At 45.6% G+C, this 23,397-nt stretch overlaps 1 protein-coding gene across 1 annotated transcript; it reads right to left on the bottom strand.

The window, feature by feature from the left end:
* Window positions 1-1,458: 1,458 nt before the first annotated feature.
* On the bottom strand, window positions 1,459-23,144 carry LOC129707286 (src-like-adapter 2). The gene is made up of 8 exons (XM_055652214.1): window positions 22,370-23,144; window positions 16,938-17,063; window positions 12,185-12,287; window positions 10,498-10,584; window positions 9,602-9,705; window positions 4,997-5,146; window positions 3,177-3,306; window positions 1,459-2,519 (listed from the first exon to the last, which is right to left on the bottom strand). Exons 2-8 carry the CDS (start codon window positions 17,014-17,016, stop codon window positions 2,282-2,284), a joined length of 891 nt encoding a protein of 296 aa, XP_055508189.1. The 5' UTR covers window positions 17,017-17,063; window positions 22,370-23,144; the 3' UTR covers window positions 1,459-2,281.
* Between the last annotated feature and the right edge of the window lie 253 nt (window positions 23,145-23,397).

Genomic DNA, 23,397 nt, shown 5'->3' with positions numbered 1-23,397 from the left:
CTCGAAGAGTAAAAAAATTACTTTCTTCAGCACCCTTGCAACGGCGAGAGAGATCGGTGTTAGTGATATTAAGAAAATCATCAAATATTGTCTATGTTTAAGGATCTCCAGTTGACGAAATGGTGTTCTTGAAGCTTAGAAACCTTAACGGATATTTACAAAAGGATTTGGCTCACCTGCAAAGATAAACACAAAGTGCTGGAGTAACTCAGCGGGTCAGGCAGATTTTCTGCAGGATAATAATATGGATTTGGGGTGGGTGCCTTCTTCAGATTAATATTTTATTATTATCCAACCTTCAATTTGATTCTTGGAAACCTAGATGACGAATTAAAGCCACTCTGAACAAGCAGGATGTGATTTTTTTAATGTTTTAAGCAACTGCTATATCTAACTTTAGACGTTAGAGATACAGCGCGGAAACGTGCCCAATGGCCCACCGACCAGTGATCACACCGTACACTAGCACTATCCTACACACTAGGGGACAACTTACAATTTTACCAAAGCCAATTAACCTACAAACCTGTACGTCTTTGGAGTGTGGGAGAACACCAGAGCACCTGGCCAAAGCCTACGGGGTCACAGGGAGAACATACAAACTGCATACAGACAGCACCCGTGGTCAGGATCGAACACGGGTCTTTGGCGTTGTAAGGCAGCAACTCTACCACTGCTCCACTACGCTGCCCATGTTGCCTCCATTGTTATCGGACAATTTACCAAATCTACACTGGCAGCAGTATTGTACAGACTCGCTGTAACAGCAGATGCTGTGTTAGCACAAAAGCACAAAGTATTTCCGTAGACTAAATGGAATACTGAGAAGAGCAGAGCGACTACATTTTCCATTCAGTGGCTGATCGTGGGTTCCTGGTAAGAAGATCCTGCTCGTTCCACAGGAAGCTTCTTGGGGCCACTGATAATGAAACGGGGGGCTGAACATCGCTCTTCGCTTGCGTGGCAGTTTTCTTATCAAAGTTGCAATTTGATTCAAGTGGCTGATACCCAAAAATGTTTCCAATTGCAATTAGGCGCATACAGATTGTAACTCGTGGTGTTTGCCAGGTCAACTCTGACCCAAATTTGTTTCTGTTTCAGTTAATAAAACCAAACATACCGAACAGGCCTGGTGAGACTGGATGTTTCCACTAGTGGGAGAGTCGAGGACCAGAGGACATAGCCTCAGAATAAAAGGACGTTCCTTTAGGAAGGAAACAAGGAGGAATTTCTTTAATCAGAGGGTGGTGAATCTGTGGAATTCATTGCCCCAGACAGCTGTGAAGGCCAAGTCAATGGATATTTTTAATGTGGAGATTGACATGTTATTGATTAGTAAGGGTGCCAGGGGTAATGGGGAGAAGGCAGGAGAATGGGGTTGAGAGGGAAAGATAGATCAGCCATGATTGAATGGCAAAGTAGACTTGATGCGCAGACATAGGACTCATCACCTGCAGACATAGGACTCTGTCCATGGAACTGGTGCGTTACTACGCTAAGAACTATAGTCTCTACTCTGTATCTTCCCCTCAGTGATTACCCCAAACACTAACACAATCCTACACTCTAGGGACAATTTACAACTTACAGAAGCCAATTAGCCTACAAACCTGTGTGTCTTTGGAGTGTGGGAGAAAACCGGAGCGCATGGATAAAATGCATGCAGTCACAGGGAGAATGTACAAACTTGGTATAGACAGCACCCGTACTCAGGATCAAACCCGGGTCTCTAGTGCTGTAAGACAGCAACATTGCAATCACTCTTTCTCAATCAGTTGTGGGATCTGACAGAGTGTAAAATAAATGCAGAGTGCAAGTCACTGCAAAACAATTCAATGCAAGGTTCCAAGAATGGGGGGGGTCACAATTACTCCAGCACTTTGTGATTTACTCAGGATTCCAGCATCTGCAGTTCTTGGTGTCAGGAATTATTCTCCTTGGAGGTTTAAACAAGCATCACCCTGGCAAAATTATAAATGCAGTTAAAATAGGTTTGATTTTCTTCCTTTCTCTTTAACAATTCTGTTCTTAAAGTCCACCAAGTGGTTGAGGCAAGATGTGATGTGATCTTTGGCAGCCATTTTAAAGCCTTTCATCTCATGGTAAGCCATTTTGGATTCCAATACCACAACCAAGCAACGTGGTTTCTTTCGTTAAGGAAAATAATTAAAAAAAGTAACAAGAGGCAGCTCAACTGCATCCAAATAATAAACTGTAAATAAATTAAAGTGAGTACAATGAAGTCTGTGGCAGGGGCAGGCCATCCTCTTCACATCTGGCATTAGTATCTGGCAGAGCTGAAGTCACTGCCACTGAGGTTGCCAACAAGGTTGTGGCCGGCTTGCCTTTGGCTATTCTGCAGCCGAGTTTGCAGCATTTTCAACCGAGTCTTCTTGTTGCTCATCTCATCCAGCCCCATCTCCTCGGTCATGAACAGGTAAGAGTTGATGGCTTCCCGCAATCCCACGCTGACGGGCGACTCCTCTTCCGATTCTTTGTCGTTGTTTATCAAAACGGAGCTGAAGAAGAGGAGAGAGAAGTTGGGCAGTGAGTAATTATAAGTTCATTGCAGCAGCAGTCATCGGAGCAGAAGTCGGCTATTCAGCCCACCGACTCTACTCCGCCACTCAGTCATGGCTGTATCTCTTATGGGCCTGTCCCACTTATGCAACTTTTTCGGCGACTGCCGGCACCTGTAATAGGTCATTGCAAGTTGCCGAAAATTTTCAACATGTTGAAAATCCAGCGGAGACCAGAACAAGGAACGACTCTTTGGGCGACTACTCACAATCATACAGACATCACCCCGCGACATGTCGCCAGGGTGTTGCCTTCATGGTCGTGAGTATTATCCTCAGTCGCCCAAAGAGTCGTAGCGTCTTTCTGGTCCCCGCTGGATTTTCAACATGTTGAACATTTTCGGCGACCTGCAACGACCTTTGACGGGTGCCTGCAGTCGCCGAAAAAGTTGCGTAAGTGGGACGGGCCCATTAACTAAACTAATCTCCACCGCCTAAGTTTGAAGACTTCACCATACACTTTCCCCATCCGCCACTATTTTGAATCTCAATGATTCATTTCCCTTTCCTTGTCTGTGCAGAGGTCTGGGATGTATTGTCGTTGGGGAAGTCTAAGTTGGTGAGGAACATTGCGACTGATAAACAAGATTTCTTTACCTGTCCATCTCGTTCCAGTTCAGCTGAGGGTTCTGCACTATAATGGGGTCCGGGTGATGTTGCTGGGGGGCTCGTACTCCCTGGATGTGACATGGTTCCCTCAACATACAGCACAGTCCTTCACCGGATTCTACAGGGGGTGCAGAGAACGGGATTATCAGTGACATGCGGATAAAAAGTCATTGTCGTACAGCGTGGAAATAACCCAACTTGCCCACACCAACCAACATGCCCATCTACACTAGTCCCACCTGCCTGCTTCTGGCCTCTATCTATCTATCTATCTATCTATCTATCTATCTATCTATCTATCTATCTTTAAATCTATCTATCTATCTATCTTTAAAACTGTGTGTGTGTGTGTGTGTATTTCTGCCTGTCTTGTGGGTGCCAGCCTTTGATTCGTTGCTACGCCAACACCAGACGCAGAAACGCCGAGATTTTTTTCCGTTTCGGTAGAGATTTCACTTTTCATTCCAAGTATCCACTCCTGATTAAATTTCGTCCTGTTTATGTACACATTTTTAATAAAATCCTTCTCCCCCCCCACTCACTCATTTTGTTGCCTCCTGCTGGCCAGCGACCATAACGGCTGCTGGCGCCCGCCTCTCGCCTCAAAGACGCCATTTAAAAACAGCCGCACTGCTGAGTGTTGGAATCTTATTTTCGGAAATAGCTTGAGTTGGAGGACCACGTCTCCCGTGGGGGCTACGGGTAGGGAACGGGTGCGTTGGGGGAGCAGACCCAACGGGTCTGCACTTAGTCTAGTATCCCTCTAAACCTAGCCCTATCCATGCACCCGTATCTGTCCAAATGTTTTTTAAGCGCTGTGATAGTACCTGTCTCAACTACCCTATCTATGCCTATCATTATTTCATGTACTTTTATCAGATCTCCCCTCAACCTCCGATGTTTCAGAGAAAACAATCCAAGTCTGTCCAACCTCTCCTTGGAGCTAATCCAGGCAGCATCCTGGTAAATGTCTTCTGTACCCTCTCCAAAGCCTCCGTATCCTTTCTATAATGGGACAACCAGAGCTGCAGGAAATACTCCATATGTGACCTAACTGAAGTCCTATAAATCATCATGGCTTCCTGATTCTTACACTCAATGTTTTGATCAATGAAGGCAAGCGCACCATATGCCTTCTTTACAACTCTATCTGCTTGTGTTGCCTCCATCAGGGAGTTATGGACTTGGACGCCAATTCAGAAAGTAGTGACGATGTTAACAACATCATGTATTTACAGTCCTCCTTTCAATTGAAGCATCCTCAGAGTAAAAGGACGTTACTTTACAAAGGAGATGAGGTGGAATTTCTTTAGCCAGAGGGTGGCAAATCTGTGGAATTCATTGCCACAGACGGAAATTATTTTCCTTACAAACCCCATTACATGGCCCATCTGCACTAGACTCGTCTGCCTGCGTTTGGCCCATGTCCCTCTAAACCTATCCTATCCACGTACCTGTCCAAGTGTTTCTAAATGTTGTGATAGTTCCCAACTACCTCCTCTGGCAGCTTGTTCCATACCTACCACCTATTGTGTAAAATAAAAAGTACCCCTCAGTTTCCTGTTAAATCTCTTCCCCCTTCACCTTAAACCTCTGTCATCTGGTTCTCAATGTCCCTACTCTGACTAAATGACTTTTAGATAGGCATTTACCCAATTGAGACTTCTCATGATCTTATACGCCTCTACAAGATCGCCCCTCATCCTCATCCTCCTGCACTCCAGTGAAGTTATGAATGTATGACCTATGAGCTTATCGCTGTGGACATAGCTCTGGTCTTGCAGTGCAAGGACTCAAGTGAAACGCACCTGAGTAATAGTCCACCATGTCGTGCAGAGATGGAACGGTGAGTCGTGGAGAGATGTAGAACCATCCGTTGGGCAAGCGGTTAATGCGGTAGTGTTTGATCGAGTCCCAGGTTGCAATGTTGGATCGCCTGATGGACAACGAATAGAAACCTACAGAAACAAGAGGAGCACGCTGGTGATTAGAAGAACATAGAGGCATCGCACCATCCTTCATTGTGTTCACAGACTTGTACACCCCACCTATGTTTTGATAGTCATAGGGTGAGACAGCACAGAAACAGGATGTTTGGTCAAACCAGTCTATGCTGATGAATGCACCTTTCTGAGTTACTCACATTTGCTGGCATTTGGGCCATTTTCTTTTAAACCTATCCTATTTATTTAAATGTGCTAATGTCTTTTTAAGTTTGTAATTGTACCGGCCACTGCCACTGCCACCTCATAGAGTCTTAGAGTCATTCAGCATGGAAACAGACCCTTTGGCCCAACTTGCCCACGCCGAACAACATGCCCCATCCACACTAGTCCCACCTGCCTGCCTTAACCATGTACCTGTCTAAATGTTTCTTAAATGTTGCGAGAGTACCTGCCTCAACTACCCCTCAGGTTCAAACTTACGTTTTCACACTCTGTACCTCTTGCCTGATGGGAGAGGGGAGAAGAGGGAGTGGCCGGGGTGCGACTTATCCTTGATTATGCTGCTGGCCTTGCCGAGGCAGCGTGAAGGGTAGATGGAGTCAGTGGAAGGGAGGTGGGTTTTGTGTGATGGTCTGGGCTGCGTCCCCAACTCTCTGCAATTCCTTGCGATTTTGGACGGAGCTGTTCCCAAACCGTGCTGCGGTGCAACCCGATAAAATGCTTTCTGCGGCGCATCTGTAGAAGTTGGGGAGAGTTGTTGGGGACATGCCGCTTATATGTTGCCCCAAGGAGCCGTCACGGCGAGACCATACTTCAAGAGGTAAAGGGCATCATATGAGCACAGGATCTGTAAGTCGGTCGTAACTTCTTGTCACCGGGATGTAACCCTCTCACATGCATCGAAAGGTCGCCCGTGCGACGATGGAAGGGTTAATGGGTTGTCACGGGAACATTGAGACCCCGCACTGCAGCATCCGATGGTGTACACCTGAAGCCGCAAGCAGGGCTGGCAGGGGAAGGGGATCTGATGGAGATGTTTCCTGTCAGCCGCTGTGTGTTACTTTAGCTTACTCATACCACCACCTGTTTGACAGATAGCGGTCTCACAGGTGTCAGGGTTTAGTACGGATAAAGACCTAGCAACCACCTTTTACACAGGCAGCGAGCTTTTATCTGGCTTCCTTCCTATATCAGTCACTCTTGGAACAAAAAAAAAACAATCTACTGATTGTCAAGATTCTTACCTCTCTGTTTTATTTTGTTGATTCTTAACTATTCTATTTTCTCAAGGCAGATACTGTACCACAATGAGAATGGGGTAAAATAGTACCAGAAACACATCGACAATTACTGCCACTTTAGGTCTGGCATTGCTGGAATAGGTTATTTCTAAAGCATCAGAGTGAATATAGTGACGAGCTCCTTGTTAGGTTTTATTTTAGAACTGTACATTTGGTTGGACACTGTAAGAACCATGGAACATAAAAATAGATCAGCCATGGTCGAATGGCGGAGTAGACTTGATGGGCTGCCCCTGGCCACTTTAATATCCGAGCGGTTCCACACTCTCTCTGGTTACCCCTTTTTTCCTTTATGTTCTTATAAAATCTCTCAAGATTATCCTTAATGTTAATGTCTTTGGCAGTCTATTTATAGAGGGTGATTATACAAATGTTTTTATCCAAGTTTATCTATTAAGTCCAGCAAAGACCAAAATAATGTGCGCAGGGATAGATTCTACTTGCTTTACTTCCTGCATGCATGGTAAAAATTTGGTACAAATTGAGTCTGAAGAAGGATCCCAACCTGAAATGTCACCTATTTCTTTTCCTCCAGAGATGCTGCTTGACCCACTGAATTACTCCAGCATTTTGTGTCTATCTTTGGTATAAACCAGGATCTGCAGTTCTTTGTTTCTACAAAGGTTCATGGGCAATTTCTAGTGTTCAATGTTCAATTCATTTCCTGTTTGTTTTCTGTTGCTTATACTTCACTTAATCCTAAGGATCTCATCAATAACTCGCTACATATGTCCACCTCCCTTGTAGTGGAGTCTGACTCCTATCAACTCAGCGTGACTTGTTTCAAGGTGATGTAATTATCCATTAGTAAACTGCATGACAGGTCAGGGAGGTTCAACTCAAATATTATCTGCATCCCCTGTCAATTCACAATGTCCACAGCGCTGAAAATGTTTTCTGATTAAACTTGTGAATCAAAGCACAAAGTGGGCACATGGGATAAGTTGCTGGAGAAGGAAATTGAGGCAGAAACTAGAACAACATTTAAAAGATATTTGGATAAGTGCATGGATAGGCAAGGTTTAGAGGGATATGGGCCAAATGTGGGAGGTGGGACTAATGTAGTGGACATATGTAGTGGACATAGATGTAGTGTATGTGTAATGTAGTGTAATGTAGTGGACATAGATGGAGCACCCTGGTCGGCATGGGAAAACTGGGCCGAAGGGTCTATTTTTGTGCTGTGTGACTCTATGCTGGAGGCCAGGCGGCATCTGTGGAGGGAATGGATAGGCAACGTTTTGGGGTGGAACCCTTCTTTAGACTGATTCCACTGTGTGATTACTTTTTGACCTCGCCCCGCCACCCGTGAAACTTGTTAATCATCTAACCCGACCAAACAAATATGGATTTGCCGAAAGATTTGCTCTGCATTTTTACATATTCCTCCCAGTTCAAAAATGAACCGCCTTTGGTGTAGTTACTTCGGTAATAGAAGGGGGGGGGGGTCAAGGAAAGAGCGTTCATGTCATGGCCCTGTTTCCACCACCACGCACAAGAAGTGATAAGATAGACACCATTGTATGCAGATGCCGAGAAGTGCGTTCATCTCTGGCTGAACAACTACTATTCTTGTGTGTGGACTCGATAAGAAGAAGAAGGTAATAGGTGTGAGGAAAATGTGGTAAACAGTTCCCGCAATAGAAAAAGAGAAACAAAGCAGAAATAAAGAAATGCTGGTTTGTGAAGTGAGTTGGACCAGAGTGGTTGTGTCAGCGCTGACCACCACTGTAAACTCCCCACACTCATGCACGTGTGTGAAACTGTAAACATGATGCATTAACGACCACTGGGGTATGTCTTGTCCTCCCTTGCACCTCTGTCTTATGTGACAACAAGCCTCTGCAAACAGCAATGCGATGGTGGTCAGCTAATCGGCTTTTAGTGACTGAAAATAAACACAAAGTCCCGGAGTAACTCAACGGGTCAAGCAGCATCTCTGAAGTACATGAATAGATGACGATTCAGGTTGGGACCTTCAGAGAAGGAGAAAAGTGGTCATCTTCTAAAGAGGGTCACAATCCTTAACATCACCTCTTCATGTCCTCTGGAAATGCTGTCTGACCCGTTGAGTTACTCCAATTTTTGTGGTTTTTTTTAACCAGTGTTAGTACAGTCACCCTGTGACTGCGTGGGTTTTCTGCAAGTGCTCCCATTTCCTGCCACATTCCATAGATGTGCTGGTTTGTAGGTTAATTGGCTTTGGGAAAATTGTAAAATTGTCCCTACTGCGTAGGATTGTGCTAATGTTGGTTAATGGATACATTTTAATTTGATTAAAGAATAATGGGTCGCATGTCATCATGGGATCATTTTAATTCCTGTGAGAGCATCCCATCCGGCAGGGTGGCGCAGCGGGTGGAGCCGCTGCCTCACAGCGTCAGAGACCCAGGTTCGATCCTGACCTCAGGTGCTATCTGTGTGTAGTTCACACCTTCTCCCCGTGACTGCGTGGTTTTCCTCCGCCTTCCTCCCACATCCCAAGGATGTGCGGGTTTGTGGGTGAATTGGCCCTCTGTAAATTGCCCCTGGTGTGTAGGGAGCGGATGCGAATGTGGGGTAGCATAGACCTAGTGTGAACGGGTGATCCATGGTCAGCCTGGACTCGGTGGGCCTACCAGCCTGTTTTCATGCTTTATCTTTCAATCCATCGAAACAAATGACCCAGCAAACTCTAAACATTGCTGTAATATGGAAAAACAGCTGATGATGTAAACGTAAACGGTAAAGTCACTCGATGAGAAACCTCTTCACTCAGAGTTTTTAATACAATTCCTACTAACAAACACCTGGGACATGCAAGTCTAAGTATGTTCAGGGAATATAGGGATGTGGTATAGTACCTTCCTCAACTACTTCCTCTGGCAGCTCGCTCCATATAAACACCACCCACTAAGTGGAAAAAGTTGCCCCTCAAGTTGTTATTAAATCTTTCCCCTCTCACCATGAACCTGTGCCCTCTGTTTTTTGATTTCCCCTACCATGGGTAGAAGACTGTGTATTTCTCCCTGTACACCTATTCTTGTGCTGTACAGTTCTATGTTCCGTGTTCTATGTTGAACAGCAGCCTCAGGCTGCTTCTGTCCCTGTTCCTGTTCCTGTTCATTGTCCTAATTCCACGATTGCTCAGACTAGATGCTTGTTTTTTTCATCGCCCACTGCTTACCTTTCCTGGTTTGACTGTCTCGGATCATGAAGGCCCCAGACTGGTTGCTCGGCAACAAGAGCAACTCCTCGGCCTTCTCTCTGCTGATGCCTTCAAACAGCCACCTAATGACCGGTAGTGGGGAGGGGGGGGGGGGGGGGGGGGGGGGACAAAGCAAGAAAAGAACAAAGTGAGGCAGACCGAAGTAGTTCATAAGTTCATGTTCAAAAGCGATAGGCGCAGAATTAGGCCATTCGGTCCTTCAAGTCTACTCTGCCATTCAATCATGGCTGATTTATCTTTCCCTCTCAACCCCATTCTCCTGCCTTCACCCCATGACCCCTGACACCTGTACTCACCAAGAATCTGTCAATCTCCGCCTTAAAAATACCCAATGACTTGGCCTCCACAGCTGTCAGTGGCAATGAATTCCACAGATTCACCACCCTCTGGCTAATGAGCAGCCCTGCACTCATGCAGTAAAGTCGATGCATTGGTGCCCACTGGGACACCCTTGCACCTTTGTTGCTATGTTGCAATGAGTAGATGTTACGTGTAAAATACACCGTGATGCTGCAGTAATAAATGAACCAGCGGTAGAGTTGCTGCCTTACAGCGCCAGAGACCCAGGTTTGTCCTGACTAGGAGTGCTGTCTGTACAGAGTTTATACGTTCTCCCTGTGACCTGCGAGGGTTTTCTCCAGGTGCTCCGGTTTCCACCCACACGCCAAGGGCCTACAGGTTTGTCGGTTAATTGGCCCTCTGTACATTGTCCGTAGTGTGTAGGATAGAGCTAGTGTACGGGTGGGTGATCGTTGGTCAGCGGGGTCTCAGTGGGACGATGGGCTTCTTTTCACGCCGTATCTCTAAAACTAAAAAACTACCTGTAGCCAAGAATGTGCGGAGTTTTAATTTACCTGTGATACACCTTTGCCACGTAGCTGCAAGGGATGCGGCATTCTTTCCCAGTCGCCAAGGACACTACTTTCCACCAATCGCCTTCACTGTGAGTTAGAGAAAAGAAAATCATTTACAAATGAATCAGCATGACTTTAGGAAGAGAGAAGTAAAACATTTCCTCAATTTGAACAGCAGCAACAGCACGAGCGGCCAAAACGCTGTTACTGCTTCCCCATCTCCAGAACATTTGACAAGAAACGAATGTAGAAAATTACTCAACAAAGACGAACGAAATACAACATTTCTATGAGTGCGGCACAGTGGCGCAGCAGTAGAGTTGCTGCCTTACAGCGCCCAGAGGCCCAGGTTCAATCCTGACCTTGGGTGCTGTTTGTGTGGAGTTTGTATGTTCTCCCTGTGACCGCGTGGGTTTTCCTCCCACATTCCAAAGAAGTGCGGGTTTAACTGTAGGTTAATTGGCTTCTGTAAAATTTGTAAATTGTCCCTAGTGTGTAGGATAGTGCTAGTGTACAGGGTGATCGATGGTTGGCAAGGACTCGGTGAGCTGTTTGGCCTGATTCTGCATCTCTAAAGTCTAAAGTCAAATAATCTGTGGAGGGAAATGGACGGACTGTGTAGGTTAATTAGCTTCTGTAAAAATTGTAAATTGTCTCAAGGGCGAACTCCACATAGACAGCACCTGAGATCTGGATCAAACCTGAGTCTCTGGCGCTCTGAGGAGGTAGCTGTACCAGCTGCACCACTGTACCACCCCATCGGAAAGGAGATGTAAAATATATAATATAACATTTAAAGTATAGAGTAACTGGTTCAGAAAGTTATTCATTTAGGTGGATGTTTCGAGGCCGAGACCAACGTGAGAAAATGGCGGCTTGCTTCACACAAATTTTGGATGTTGTGAGAAACTGAACACCTTGTCCCATCTAACCAAGCGTGCTAGACCGTATGTTTCATGAATACGCCACTAAACTAAAGGGTATGGATGCTTTAGTTCATGGCACTGTAAATGTGGCCACTCTTGTCTGCTGCTTCAGTATCATCCACAATTCTTACACTCTGGTACTTAAGGGCTTATGTATAGTAAGGGGGCTGTCCCACTTGGGTGACCTAATAGGCGAGTTTAGAAGAGTTTGAAAAAATGACATGTTGAAGACCTCCTTCGACTATGTTGACTATGTAGCAGCTTCGAATAGCTACGACTATCTACGACTAACTTCGGGAACAGTGGAGAGTGAAGACGACCTCCTTCGATCTCCTTCGATCTCCCTTTGACTATGATTTGACTATCTACCCTGATTACCTACGACTAACATGATGACCTACTGCAACCTACTACGACGAAACCTACGAGTAAAAAAAGTATCGATTTTTTCCATGGCGACCTTTTTTTACTCGCGGGCATTTTTGAACATATTGAAAAAATCGCTGTGACCTAGCTGAGGCCTCGAGTACACGGGGACTACTCTCGAGCATGAAGGACAGTTACGAAGACCTCCTGCGACCTCGTGTCGACCATGCTGTGAGTATGAGTCGAGGGCAAACTCGCCAGAACTCGGGGATTAGGTCGCCCAAGTGGGACCGGCCCTTAAGATTTTTACGGAAGTGTACGCAAAAAAGGAATTTCACTGTACCTAGGTTCAAGTGACAATAACGTACATTGAATATTGAATGGGAAATACTTACTTGTGAATGACATTCAACCTCTCTCCCACAGTGATGATGGGTTCAACATCGGAAGACGAAGGATAATTGTACAAGGCCACCACCACCATAATTTGACTCATATCTAGAAAAGAGAAAACAATTATTTTTGGAAAGATCACAAAATATTCTTTTTTTCTGGAGATCTCAGAACTGAGATAAGTGCCGACCACATTGAAATGGAATTGGCTTACTTACCCCTCACTAACGATTGAGTTAACATGTGATGAGCGATTGACGACACTGGGCCTGTACTCGCTGGAGTTTAGAAGGGTGAGGGGGGGGGGGACCTCAATGAAACTTACCGAATAGTGAAGGGCCTGAGTAGAGTGGATGTGGAGAGGATGTTTCCACTAGTGGGAGGGTCAAGGACAAGAGGGCACAGCCTCAGAGTAAAAGAACAAACTTTTAGAAAGGAGATGAGGAGGAATTTCTTTTGTCAGAGGGTGGTGACTGTGGAATTCATTGCCACAGAATGGCAGAGGCCAAGTCAATGGATATATTTTTTAAAGAATACATTGACAGGTTCTTGATTAGTAAGGGTGTCCAGGGTTATGGGGAGAAGGCAGGAGAATGAGGTTGAGAGGGAAATGGTTGAATGGCAGAATAGACTCCATGTGCCAAATGGCCTAATTCTACTCCTATGACGTATGAACTAATTAACCTTTATCATTCACTTGCAACACATAGGGGCCAACAAATTGTCTTTGGGAGTAGTACAAGGCTTTTACATTACATAGAGAAATGTGCAAACTGGAGGAACAGCATTTCATATTCCGCTTAGGTAACACAATGGTATGAACATTGGATTCTCCAATTTTTGGTAACTAAACTCCAAACAACCCCTCCTACACACTAGGGATAATTTACAGAGGCCAATTAACCTGCAAACCTGCATGCCTTTGGAATGTGGGAAGAAACCGGAGCACCCGGAGAAATCCCATGTGGTTACAGGGGTCTGTTGTATGATTTTACCGTGTTGCATTGAAAACAAAGCATTTGACTGGACCTACAGTAGGTACATGGGAGAACAAAGTCGCATTGAATAATTTCTGAGGTTAACTGACATAAATTTGCACCTTGAGCAGTTTGAGCTAGAATGATAATAAAAGAACTGTTGTTCTATTATTCACTTGCTGCTCAACATAGCTGCCTGTCTAAAACTGTAACGTCCATTTGAGTATTTTGAGTAAGTGGAGGAGTCATTTTAGGGAATTGCTGAACAGTGACGATGTTAAAGAGATGTACTGATGCGTGCGTGGTTCTAACCAACAGAAGTGGAAAATATTACATGTATTGGGAACCACAATGAACAGACTTAATTTAGAAACCATACAAGCCGTCTAAAAGATAAATGAGAGGATCATTTAGCGCCTCATAATGAGATAGTGTCTCTACTCTGACCTCAGTCGCAAGCTCGCAAATTCACAAGTTATAGGAGTAGAATTAAGCCATTCGGCCCATTGAGTATACTCCTCCATTCAATCATGGCTAATCCCAGCCGCCTCATCCCATTCTCCTGACTTCTCCCCATAACCCTTGACATCCGTTGTAATCAAGAGTTTGTCTATTTCTGCCTTAAAAATATCCACTGACTTGGCCTCCAAAGCCCACTGTGGCAACGAGTTCCACAGATTAACTACCCTCCGACTACAGAAGTTCCTCCTCACTTTCTTTCTAAAAGAGCGCCCTTTCATTCGGAGGCTGTGACCTATGGTCTTAGACTCTCCCACCAGTGGAAACATCCTTTCCACATCCACTCTATCTATGCCTTTCATTATTCTGTAAGTCACAGTCATACAGCACAGAAACGGCCCCTTCGGCCCAAACTGACCGAGATGACTGACTTCGGCCCAAACTGACTGATTCTAAATTAATCCCTTTACGAGCGTTTGATACATTTCCCTCTAGTTCTCAGATTAGTTTCACTGTCCTCCTGATTAATTTTACTGATTGTATGCCCCGTTGCCACCTTTCCCTCCGCTAACAATGAACCATTCTATATTTCTATGACCCGCTGAGTTACTCCAGCCCTAAGTGTCTTTTTTTTGTACACCAGCATCTCCTTGTTTCTACATGATATGTCAGCATGGTCCTATTATAAATCCTAGCCTAGCTCAATGTTATTTAGGTCAGGATGGATTGTTCACCTCAGTGTCCTCTGGTTTCCTTTAGTTTAATTTAGAGATACAGCGCGGAAACAGGCCCTTCGGCCCACCGAGTCCGTGCTGACCAGTGATCCCCGCACAACACTCCTGTTCTATACACTAGGGACAATTTACAATTTCTACTGAAGCCAATTAACCGACAAACTTGTAGGTCTTTGGAATGTGAGAGGAAAACGGAACACCCGGAGAAAACCCACATGGTCACAGGCCTTTTGGCCCACCGAGTCGATGCCAGCTACTGGACACCCGTTCAAACTAGCTCTATGTTATCCCACTGTACTAAGCAGTCCCGACACACTGGGGGCAGCTTGCAAAGGGCAATTAACCTAGAAGCCCACATGTCTTTGGGATGTGGGAGGAAACCGGAGCGCCCGGAGTAAACCCACGTGGCAACAGGGAGAACGTACAAACTCTGTACAGACAGCACCCGTAGTCAGGATCGAAACTGGGTCTCTGGCACTGTGAGGCAGCAACTCTACCGCTGCACCACTGTGTTGTCTGGACAGAGTTTGGAGATATCCTAGCCCCTGAGGATCAGACTCGCAAGCCAAGAGAAATAATTTCCCTCTGTCCATCTCATTAGTGTCCCTTCATACCTCGTGCAAGCAGCAAGCTGATACAAGCAGTTTGATACAGGCCACCAGTTTCAATCACACAGGAGGCAGAGTCACTGCCAAAGTGTAAAGATTCATCAAGTGCGATGAGGTGTTTGTAATAGAACTTCGACCTCGGACTGAATCATGTCTCCATGTTACTGAGCCACTGAGTTCCTTCAACGACGTGTTTCTGCTATCTCTCCCAGGCAAAAATGTTACCCAATGGACCGAATGTTTAAGAAAGAACTGCAGATGCTGGAAAAATCGAAGGTAGACAAAAAGCTGGAGAAACTCAGCGGGTGAGGCAGCATCTATGGAGCGAAGGAATGGGTGACGTTTCTGGTCGAGACCGACCCGAAACATCACCCATTCCTTCGCTCCATAGATGCTGCCGCACCCGCTGAGTTTCACCAGCTTTTTGTCCACACCCAATGGACCGATGTCATTTTGCATTTCATTGTCTCTGCCTATAAAATCAAGGATCCCAAATAGTTATTTATAGCCGCATCATTTTTTTCCAGGGTTGAAATGTCAAACAATCGAGGGCGTAGCTGTAAGGTGAGAGGGGGAAAGTTGAATGAGGGTATGTGGGGCGTGTTTGTTTTACATAGAGCGAGTGGGGTGCCTGGAACGCACTGCCAGGGATGGCGGTGGAGGTACATACGATAGTGGCGTTTAAGAGACGTTTAGATAGGCGGATATAAGTACAGAGATCAGTTCTGCTGGGAATCATGTTCGGCACAAACATTGTGGGCCAAAGGGCCCCGTTCCTGTGCTGTACTATGTTCTACTAATTGTGTACTTTCTCCTTACATTCCACCTCCCAAAGTGCAACAACTCACACTTGCTCAGATTAAACACCACTTGGCATTTCTCCGGCCATGTCTGCAGCTGATCTGAACCAATATTACTGCTCCGCTTGTTAACTGTAAATGGAGTGTAATGGACAATGTCAAACGGCACTCATGCAGGGAAATACAAGTGCCTCTGGTTTTTTTGAAACACTTGTTCCTTAATATCAGCTGCCAAGGTTATTTAAAAGCATTTTGATGTTCAAGGTCAGGCTTCACCACCAGCAGAGTTGCTTGGCCCCGTCACTATTTTGGCAAATGCTTCATTTCAGTTTGCAAGTTCTTACTGGGAAATCCGACTGCTGTGAATTATTAAATCGTAGAACTAATACTGAAACACTGAAAGACTCCATTCGGCCCATTGTGTTTAAACCAGCCCAATCTGGGCTCATTGCATCCCCCCAGGCTCTCTATCAAATTCTCCAATTTAGACAACTAGCATTTTCTTTCTCCATGTAACAGAAGTGGATATTTATTCTGTTTTCATTCAATTTTGGTTTTCTTTTTGTAGTTGTGTAATCTGCCCCTACCCACAATACACATGCCTCCGATAAACAAGCATAGTTGGGCAGCACGGTGGTGCAGCGGTAGAGTTGCTGCCTTACAGCGCCAGAGACCCGGGTTCGATCCTGATCTCGGGTGCTGTCTGTATGGAGTTTGCACGTTCTCCCTGTAACCACGTGGGTTTTCTCCGGGTGCTCCCGGTTTCCTCCCTCATCCCAAAGACGTGTGGATTTCTTAGTTAATCGGCCTCTGTAAATTGCCCCTAGTGTGTAGGGAGTGCATAAGATAGTGGGATAACATAGAGCTAGTTTGAATGGGTGTTTGGTGGTCAGCATGGATTCGGTGGGTCGATGGGCCTGTTTCCATGCTGTGTTGCTCTCTTTAAAAAAAAAACATGTTTCTAACTTCTAATTTAACTGCTACAAAAAGTCATTTGGCCTCACCCTATCGGAGATATTCCATATCTTCAGTTCACCCCTCACTTATTCTGGCATCGATACATTAACATATTTTCCCAGTTCTAACAAAGTGTTTCAGACCTAAATTGTCAACGTTTTCTCTCTCCGCAGGTGCTGCCTGACCTCTTGTGCAGTTTCTGTTTTATCCCCGATCTTACCGTTTGAAGGTTGGTTGTTCATGGTGGATGGAATCACTGCATTGGAGAAGCGCCTTGACTTGCTCGGTCTGCTACCCATCACGGCCAGGCCACGGAACTGCTACTCAGTGTATTAAACTGTCGAGGCTGCAACATAAGGAAGACCAGGTGAGTATAGACAGTTCAATGAGAAAGATGTGCAGGAAGGAACTGCAGATGCTGGTTTGCACAGAAGATAGACACAAAATGCTGGAGTAACTGAGCGGGACAGGCAGCATCTCTGGAGAAAAGAATAGGTGATGATTTTCTGGAGAAAAGGAAAAGTTATCGTTCCTGGGTCATAGGTGCCGGCTCTGATTTATTCATACTTCAGAGTATACTTCATTATATGTATGCACTGAGTACGAGCAGCTTTTAATTTCATTGTACATGTATAGTGACAATAAATGGCATATCTATATCTAGTTTCCCTCTTCCCTGACTCTCAGTCTGAAGAAGGTTCTCGGCCTGAAAAGTCACCTATTCCTTTTCTCCAGAGATGCTGCCTGACCCGCTGAGTTACTCCAGCATGTTGTGTCTATTTTCAATGAGAAGGATCTTCAAAGATGAAGCATGTTCACCACTATACTGCCTAGTATTAGTTATAACGAGATGCCGGACAAATTTGAATTGATTTTCCTGGAACGTCGGAGGTTGAGAGGAAACCAGATAGGAGTTTTTTAAATTAGAAGAAGCAGAGAGGGTAGACATATGAACATTTTCACTGTGTGGAAAGTCCTTTGTTAGCACAGTTCTCAACCGGAAATTTAAATTTAGTTTCTCTTCCCACAGATGCCGCCTGACCCGCTGTGTTTTTCTGCTTTTTGACGTGAGGCGTTAGTCTTTCTTATTTTCTTTCTAGTACTTAGCGAATGATTCAACACAGAATGGCTCTGCAATGAATTGTCCCCCGCAAAACACCAGCTGTGGTATTGTCGACGAACGGACAAGTGTACAGGCAGCATGGTGGCGCAGCGGTAGAATTGCTGCCTCACAGCGCCAGAGACCCGAGTTCGATCGTACGAGTGCTGTCTGTACAGAGTTTGTACATTCTCCCTATGATCGCATGGGTTTTCTCCGGGGGCTCCGGTTTCCTCCCACACTCGAAGGTCGTGTGTATTTCTAGGTTAATTGGCTTCTGTAAATTGTCGCTAGTGTGTGGGATAGAACTAGTGTTGGTGGGTGATTGTTGGTCAGCACAGACTCGGTGGGCCGAAGGGCCTGTCTTCACACTGTATCTGTAAACTAAACTAAAAGAACATAATACGTCTGGTGCTCGGCAGCTGGTAAACCATCAACGTTGGGTTGTAAAGCACAAAGGGCAAGGCTGATGTTAAATGGACCAAGGTTTCGATGCAGTTAACCTGCCCCCTTCACGTTTCTGAGTGAGAATTATCCCAGGAATGATTGGGTTAATGTATGAGGAGCATTTGATGGTTCCGGGCCTGTACCCGCTGGAGTTTAAAAGCATGAGAGGGGATCTCATTGAAACCTACTGAATAATGAAAGGCCTAGATGAAGTAGGATGTTCCCAGTTGTGGAGAAGTCTAAGACCAGAGCAGCCTCAGATTAATGGGACATACCTTTAGAAATTAAATAAAGGGTTCGATCGCAATAGACAGCTATTCTGTACTTTCCTGGCCCCGGGTTTCTGATTCCACCTGTGTTTCCAGAGCCCCCCTGAGGCCTCTCTAGCCCACTGAGATCGATGGTAGTGATCACCGCAGCTTAATGTGTGACAAGTCTGGCCGAAAAGCCTAATTCTGCTCCTATGAATTATGAACTTCTTATTATCACTGCTTATTAAATTTATACGGATCCTTATTCAGTAGTGAAAAGGAATATTTTAGTCTGCGTGAAGATATTTTCTCTTTGTCTGTTTCTTTTCTCAGATTTCCTGAGCAAACTCAGAACATTATTTGGGAGGATGTAGGTAACCGCAGCTTATTGTACCAGCAGACCAAGTTTCCAACCACAGGGAGCTGCGCTACATTTCAGATCATACAAGTGCAATAATAGCGGGCAGATAAAAACTCCGGTGCCAAGTGAGGGGGAGGTGGGGGCAGGGAGAGGGGGAGGGCTGGGGTCTCCCCAATGCTTTCATTGGCAAGTATCCACTTTCTGCCTAAAAACTCTTCTTGTAACCGCGGAAGGGAAAGTGCAGAGAAGTTTTGTCACTCTCTCCGGGTAAGGATTGCCAAAGTTATGGCCTTATTCTGCCGATCAGCAAGGAATGGGAGCACAGTAAAATTCAGCTTGATCTGTAGATTAGTTACGTTTTAGAGATACAGCATTTAAACAGGCCCTTCGGCCCACCGAGCCCGTGCCGACTATCCATCACCCCATGCACCAGTTCTTATCCTACACTCCAGGGACAATTTACAGAAGCCAATTAACCTACAACACTGCACGCCTTTGGAATGTGGGAGGAAACCGGAGCACCCGGAACAAAATCCACGTGGTCAAAGTACGTACAGACAGCACCCGTAGTCGGGATCGAACCCGGATCCCTGGCGCTGTAAGGCAGCAACTCTACTGCTGCTCCAATGTGCCACTGACTAAGCCACGAACAGTGAGGCTTCAGTGTGTGTGTGTGTGTGTGTGTAATACTAACTCAACACATTTCAATCTCACTTGGGTACACACTGACGGGAAAATGTTAAGAAATCATATTCGTGCGTCATGGGTTAGCAATGTGTGAATCGAGTGCATTTTATCAAAATAAATGTTCATTTCTGAATGTACTTCAAGGGCCGAGGAAGTAGCTGCAAAACCTGATCCCACAAAATGTCCCCTGTTGAAATATTTAACACCAACATTAAATCGAAAGTGGGGAGTCATAGAGCGATACATTGTGAAAACAGGCCCTTCGGCCCATCAGCCCATCTTGTCCACACGGGAGACAGCAAAGTTTTTTAAATTTAGTTTACAGATGCAGTGCGCAAACAGGCCCTTCAGCCCACCGATTCCACACAGACCATCATTAGTTCATTGCTGTCCCATCCTACACACTAGGGACAATCTGTAGAAGCCAATTAACCTACAAACCTTGCCTTTTAGACTTTAGAGATACTGCGCGGAAACAGGCCCTTCGGCCCACCGAGTCCGTGCCGACCAGCGATCCCCACACACTAGCACTATCCTACACACTAGGGACAATTTACAATTTTACTGAAGTCAATTAACCTGCAAACCTGTACGCGTTTTGGAGTGTGGGAGGAATCCGAAGCACCCGGGGAAAACATATATACGGTCACAGGGAGAAAGTACAAACTGCACACTGACATCACCCGTGGTCAGGATCGAACCCGGGTCTCTGGCACTGTGAGGCAGCAACTCTACCGCTGTGCTGCAGTGCCACCCTTCAAAAGCAGGAAAGATAGTCTACGATTTAAATTATTGTTATTGTGAGAATCAAGAGCATTTCAATGGCAAAACCGTTCATCAAGCAACAAAGTGCAGGAAGGGTTGTAAATGTACTCTGCCAAATTGGGACACTCTTGCAAAGACTGTGATGACTTTGCAAAATATGTTATGAAATTCAGTACCTTGATGTAATGCAAAGCTTTGCTGAGAATGAACTTATTTAGGCTACGAGATCAGTGCCCCATTGATAAGGAAAGAATGTTGCCGCAGTCAGTAGTTTTTCGTTTCCACTTGTACATCAAGAGCCTCGGTGACATGAAAAATCTTCTACAAAACTCCCCACCACAGTAAAGAGGAGGTTTGCTCCATTTAATTCTTTGAAGCATTCAAGATATGTGTGTGCTGGAGGGGTGGGTAGCTCTTCCTGAATCTGGTGATGCGTGCTTTCAAGTTTCCCTACCTTCTGCCGGACGGGAGTGGGAGTTAAGATGGAGTCATAGAGCCATACAGCGTGGAAAGGTCCTTCGGCCCAATTTGCCCACACTGGCCCAATATGTGCCATCTACACTAGTTCCACCTGCCTGCGTTTGGCCCATATCCCTCCAAATCTGTCCTGTCCACGTACCTGTCCAATTGCTTCTTAAACGTGGCAATAGTCCCTGCCTCAACTACCTCGTCCAGCAGCTCCTTCCACGTACACCCACCACCCTCTGAGTGAAGATGTTAAGATGTTGAGAATCAAGAGATATGGGGCTGTTCCAGGAAAATGATACTGAGATAATTGATCAGTTGAGATCTTTTTGAATAAGAATGTTTCAGAAACATTTAGACAGGTAGGTAGGTAGGATTAGGTTTGGCGGTATATGGGCCAAACGCAGGCAGGTGGGACTATCGTAGATATCGGGGACGTTGGTCCGTGTGGGCAAGTTGGGCTGAAGAGTCTGTTCCCACGCTGTCTGAGGCTATGACCATGAATAGAATCCTTATGGGGTAGGTATGAGGGGCAGAATGGTACATTCTTGGATCTATTGATTATTTGTCTATACTTATGACCATGATAAAGAGTGCACCACCTAAAATCACAGGGATTTGCAGCAGAGAATGAGCTTGTTCAGCCCCTCACGTCCATGCTGTCCAATGTTGGGTGTTGGCCCTTTTAGATGAGCATTTGAGGCGCCATTGAGGAACATGGGCCGTCTGAACATAGAATCTAGAACAGTCCAGCACAGGAACCGGCCCTTCAGCCCACAATATCTGTGCCAAACATGATGTCATGACCAACTCTAAACTGCCTGCACATAATCGGCTTGTCCCCAACAACTCTCACCGACTTCTACGGATGCGCGCGGAAAGCATTTAATCAGGAGGCATCACAGCATGTTTTGTGAACGGCTCCATCCAAGACCGCAGAGAGTTGCGGACGCAGCCCAGACCATCACACAAACCAACCACCCGTCCACGTCCATCTACACTCCCCGCTGCCTCGGCAAGGCCACCAGCATAATCAAGGACCAGTCTCACCCCGGTCAATCACTCCTTTTTCTCCCCTCTCCCATCAAGCAAGAGGTACAAAAGTATGGAAACGCACATCTCCAGATTCAGGGGCAGTTTCTTCCCAGTTGTTATCAGGCAACCGAACCGTCCTCTCACCAACTAGGGAGCGGTCCTGACCTACAATCTACCTCATTGGAGACCTTTGAACCATCGTAATAGAACTTTATTGGACTTTATCTTGCACTAAACATTATTCCCTTTATCGTGTCTCTGTGCACTTTGGATGGCTCCATTGTGATCATGTATATAGTCTATTCGCTGACGCAACAAAAAACTTTTTACCGTGACAATAATAAACTAAGCTAAACTAATGAACAATATTTAACATCTAATTAAATTAACTCAGGCACATCTGGAGTGGAAAATGTTTCTCTACTCTCCCATCATATCTTGTGTGTAGAAGCACAAATAGCATGAAAAGAACAGCCAACACATTCTTTCTCCTCCACACATTCCCGCCCGATGCAGCGAAAAGTAAAACCTGCCATACTTACAGCATTGTATCCCCTGATTTTGAAGCGAGGGGTATCTTCCACCAGAAGTGTTCCTTCCAAAAGGTGCCTCCAACCAGAAGAGTCTGCACCCAGTAGCTGGTTAATCCAAAAACATCCCCGTCTGTGAGGATGTAATGTTGCTGAGCTCGTGCTCTTTCAGTCTGAAGCGAGATCTTGAGTGTCAGTGTGGGAACTGTGGAGGTTTGGCTCAGAGGGAGTGACTTTAGTGGCTAGCTATTCCTACTGAAGTTGGCTGTAGGTTGAATGATGACGTGCAGAACACGAGCCCCAGTTTTTTATATCTTTTGGCAGCTGCCTGTTCTCCTCTTGCTGCTTGCGTCGTCTTTCTGTAGGTCAGGCGGACCGATAGTTCCTGTTTACGCCTGAGGTTTGCATAATACCTTCATCTGGCTGTGTAACGGAATGTCCACACTGCATCACAAGCACACCTCCCGCGCACACACAAATTGGGTAACCCGACTGATTATTCTGTCTGGAGGGGAAGCATTTAAAGTTTCAAACATTTCCTTGTCGGCTGGATACAGTTGCCGTGGTGATCATTAGTATTCTGGTTCCCTGAAGCCTCCCAGTGTCACGGCTTCAGAACCTGGCGTTATATTAACCCAAGGTGGATGCATAGAAACATAGAAAATAGGTGCAGGAGTAGGCCATTCGGCCCTTCGAGCCTGCACCGCCATTCAATATGATCATGGCTGATCATCCAACTCCTGCCTCCTCTCCATACCCCATGATCCCTTTAGCCACAAGGGCCACATCTAACTCTCTCTTAAATATAGCCAATGAACTGACCTCAACTACCTTCTGTGGCAGAGAGTTCCACAGATTCACCACTCTCTGTGTGAAAAAACATGTTTTTCTCATCTCGGTCCTAAAGGATTTCCCCTCTATCCTTAAGCTGTGACCCCTTGTCCTGGACTTCCCCAACATCGGGAACAATCTTCCTGCATCTAGCCTGTCCAACCCCTTAAGAATTTTGTACGTTTCTATAAGATCTCCCCTCAATCTCC

The sequence above is a fragment of the Leucoraja erinacea genome, chromosome 21 (assembly GCF_028641065.1).
Source record: "Leucoraja erinacea ecotype New England chromosome 21, Leri_hhj_1, whole genome shotgun sequence".
NCBI lineage: Eukaryota > Metazoa > Chordata > Chondrichthyes > Rajiformes > Rajidae > Leucoraja > Leucoraja erinaceus.
Note: the sequence above shows the minus strand (reverse complement) of the source record. Positions and strands in the feature narration are given on the sequence as shown.

Bases quoted from the DNA above. Each gene is read 5' to 3' on its own strand.
- LOC129707286 (XM_055652214.1), bottom strand. From the start codon at position 17,016: ATGGGTAGCAGACCGAGCAAGTCAAGGCGCTTCTCCAATGCAGTGATT. The intron at 10,585-12,184 runs GTAAGTATTTCC...TCTAACTCACAG, and splicing joins AGGTTGAATGTCATTCACAA to TGAAGGCGATTGGTGGAAAG. The intron at 3,307-4,996 runs GTGCGTTTCACT...CACCCCCTGTAG, and splicing joins CATGGTGGACTATTACTCAG to AATCCGGTGAAGGACTGTGC.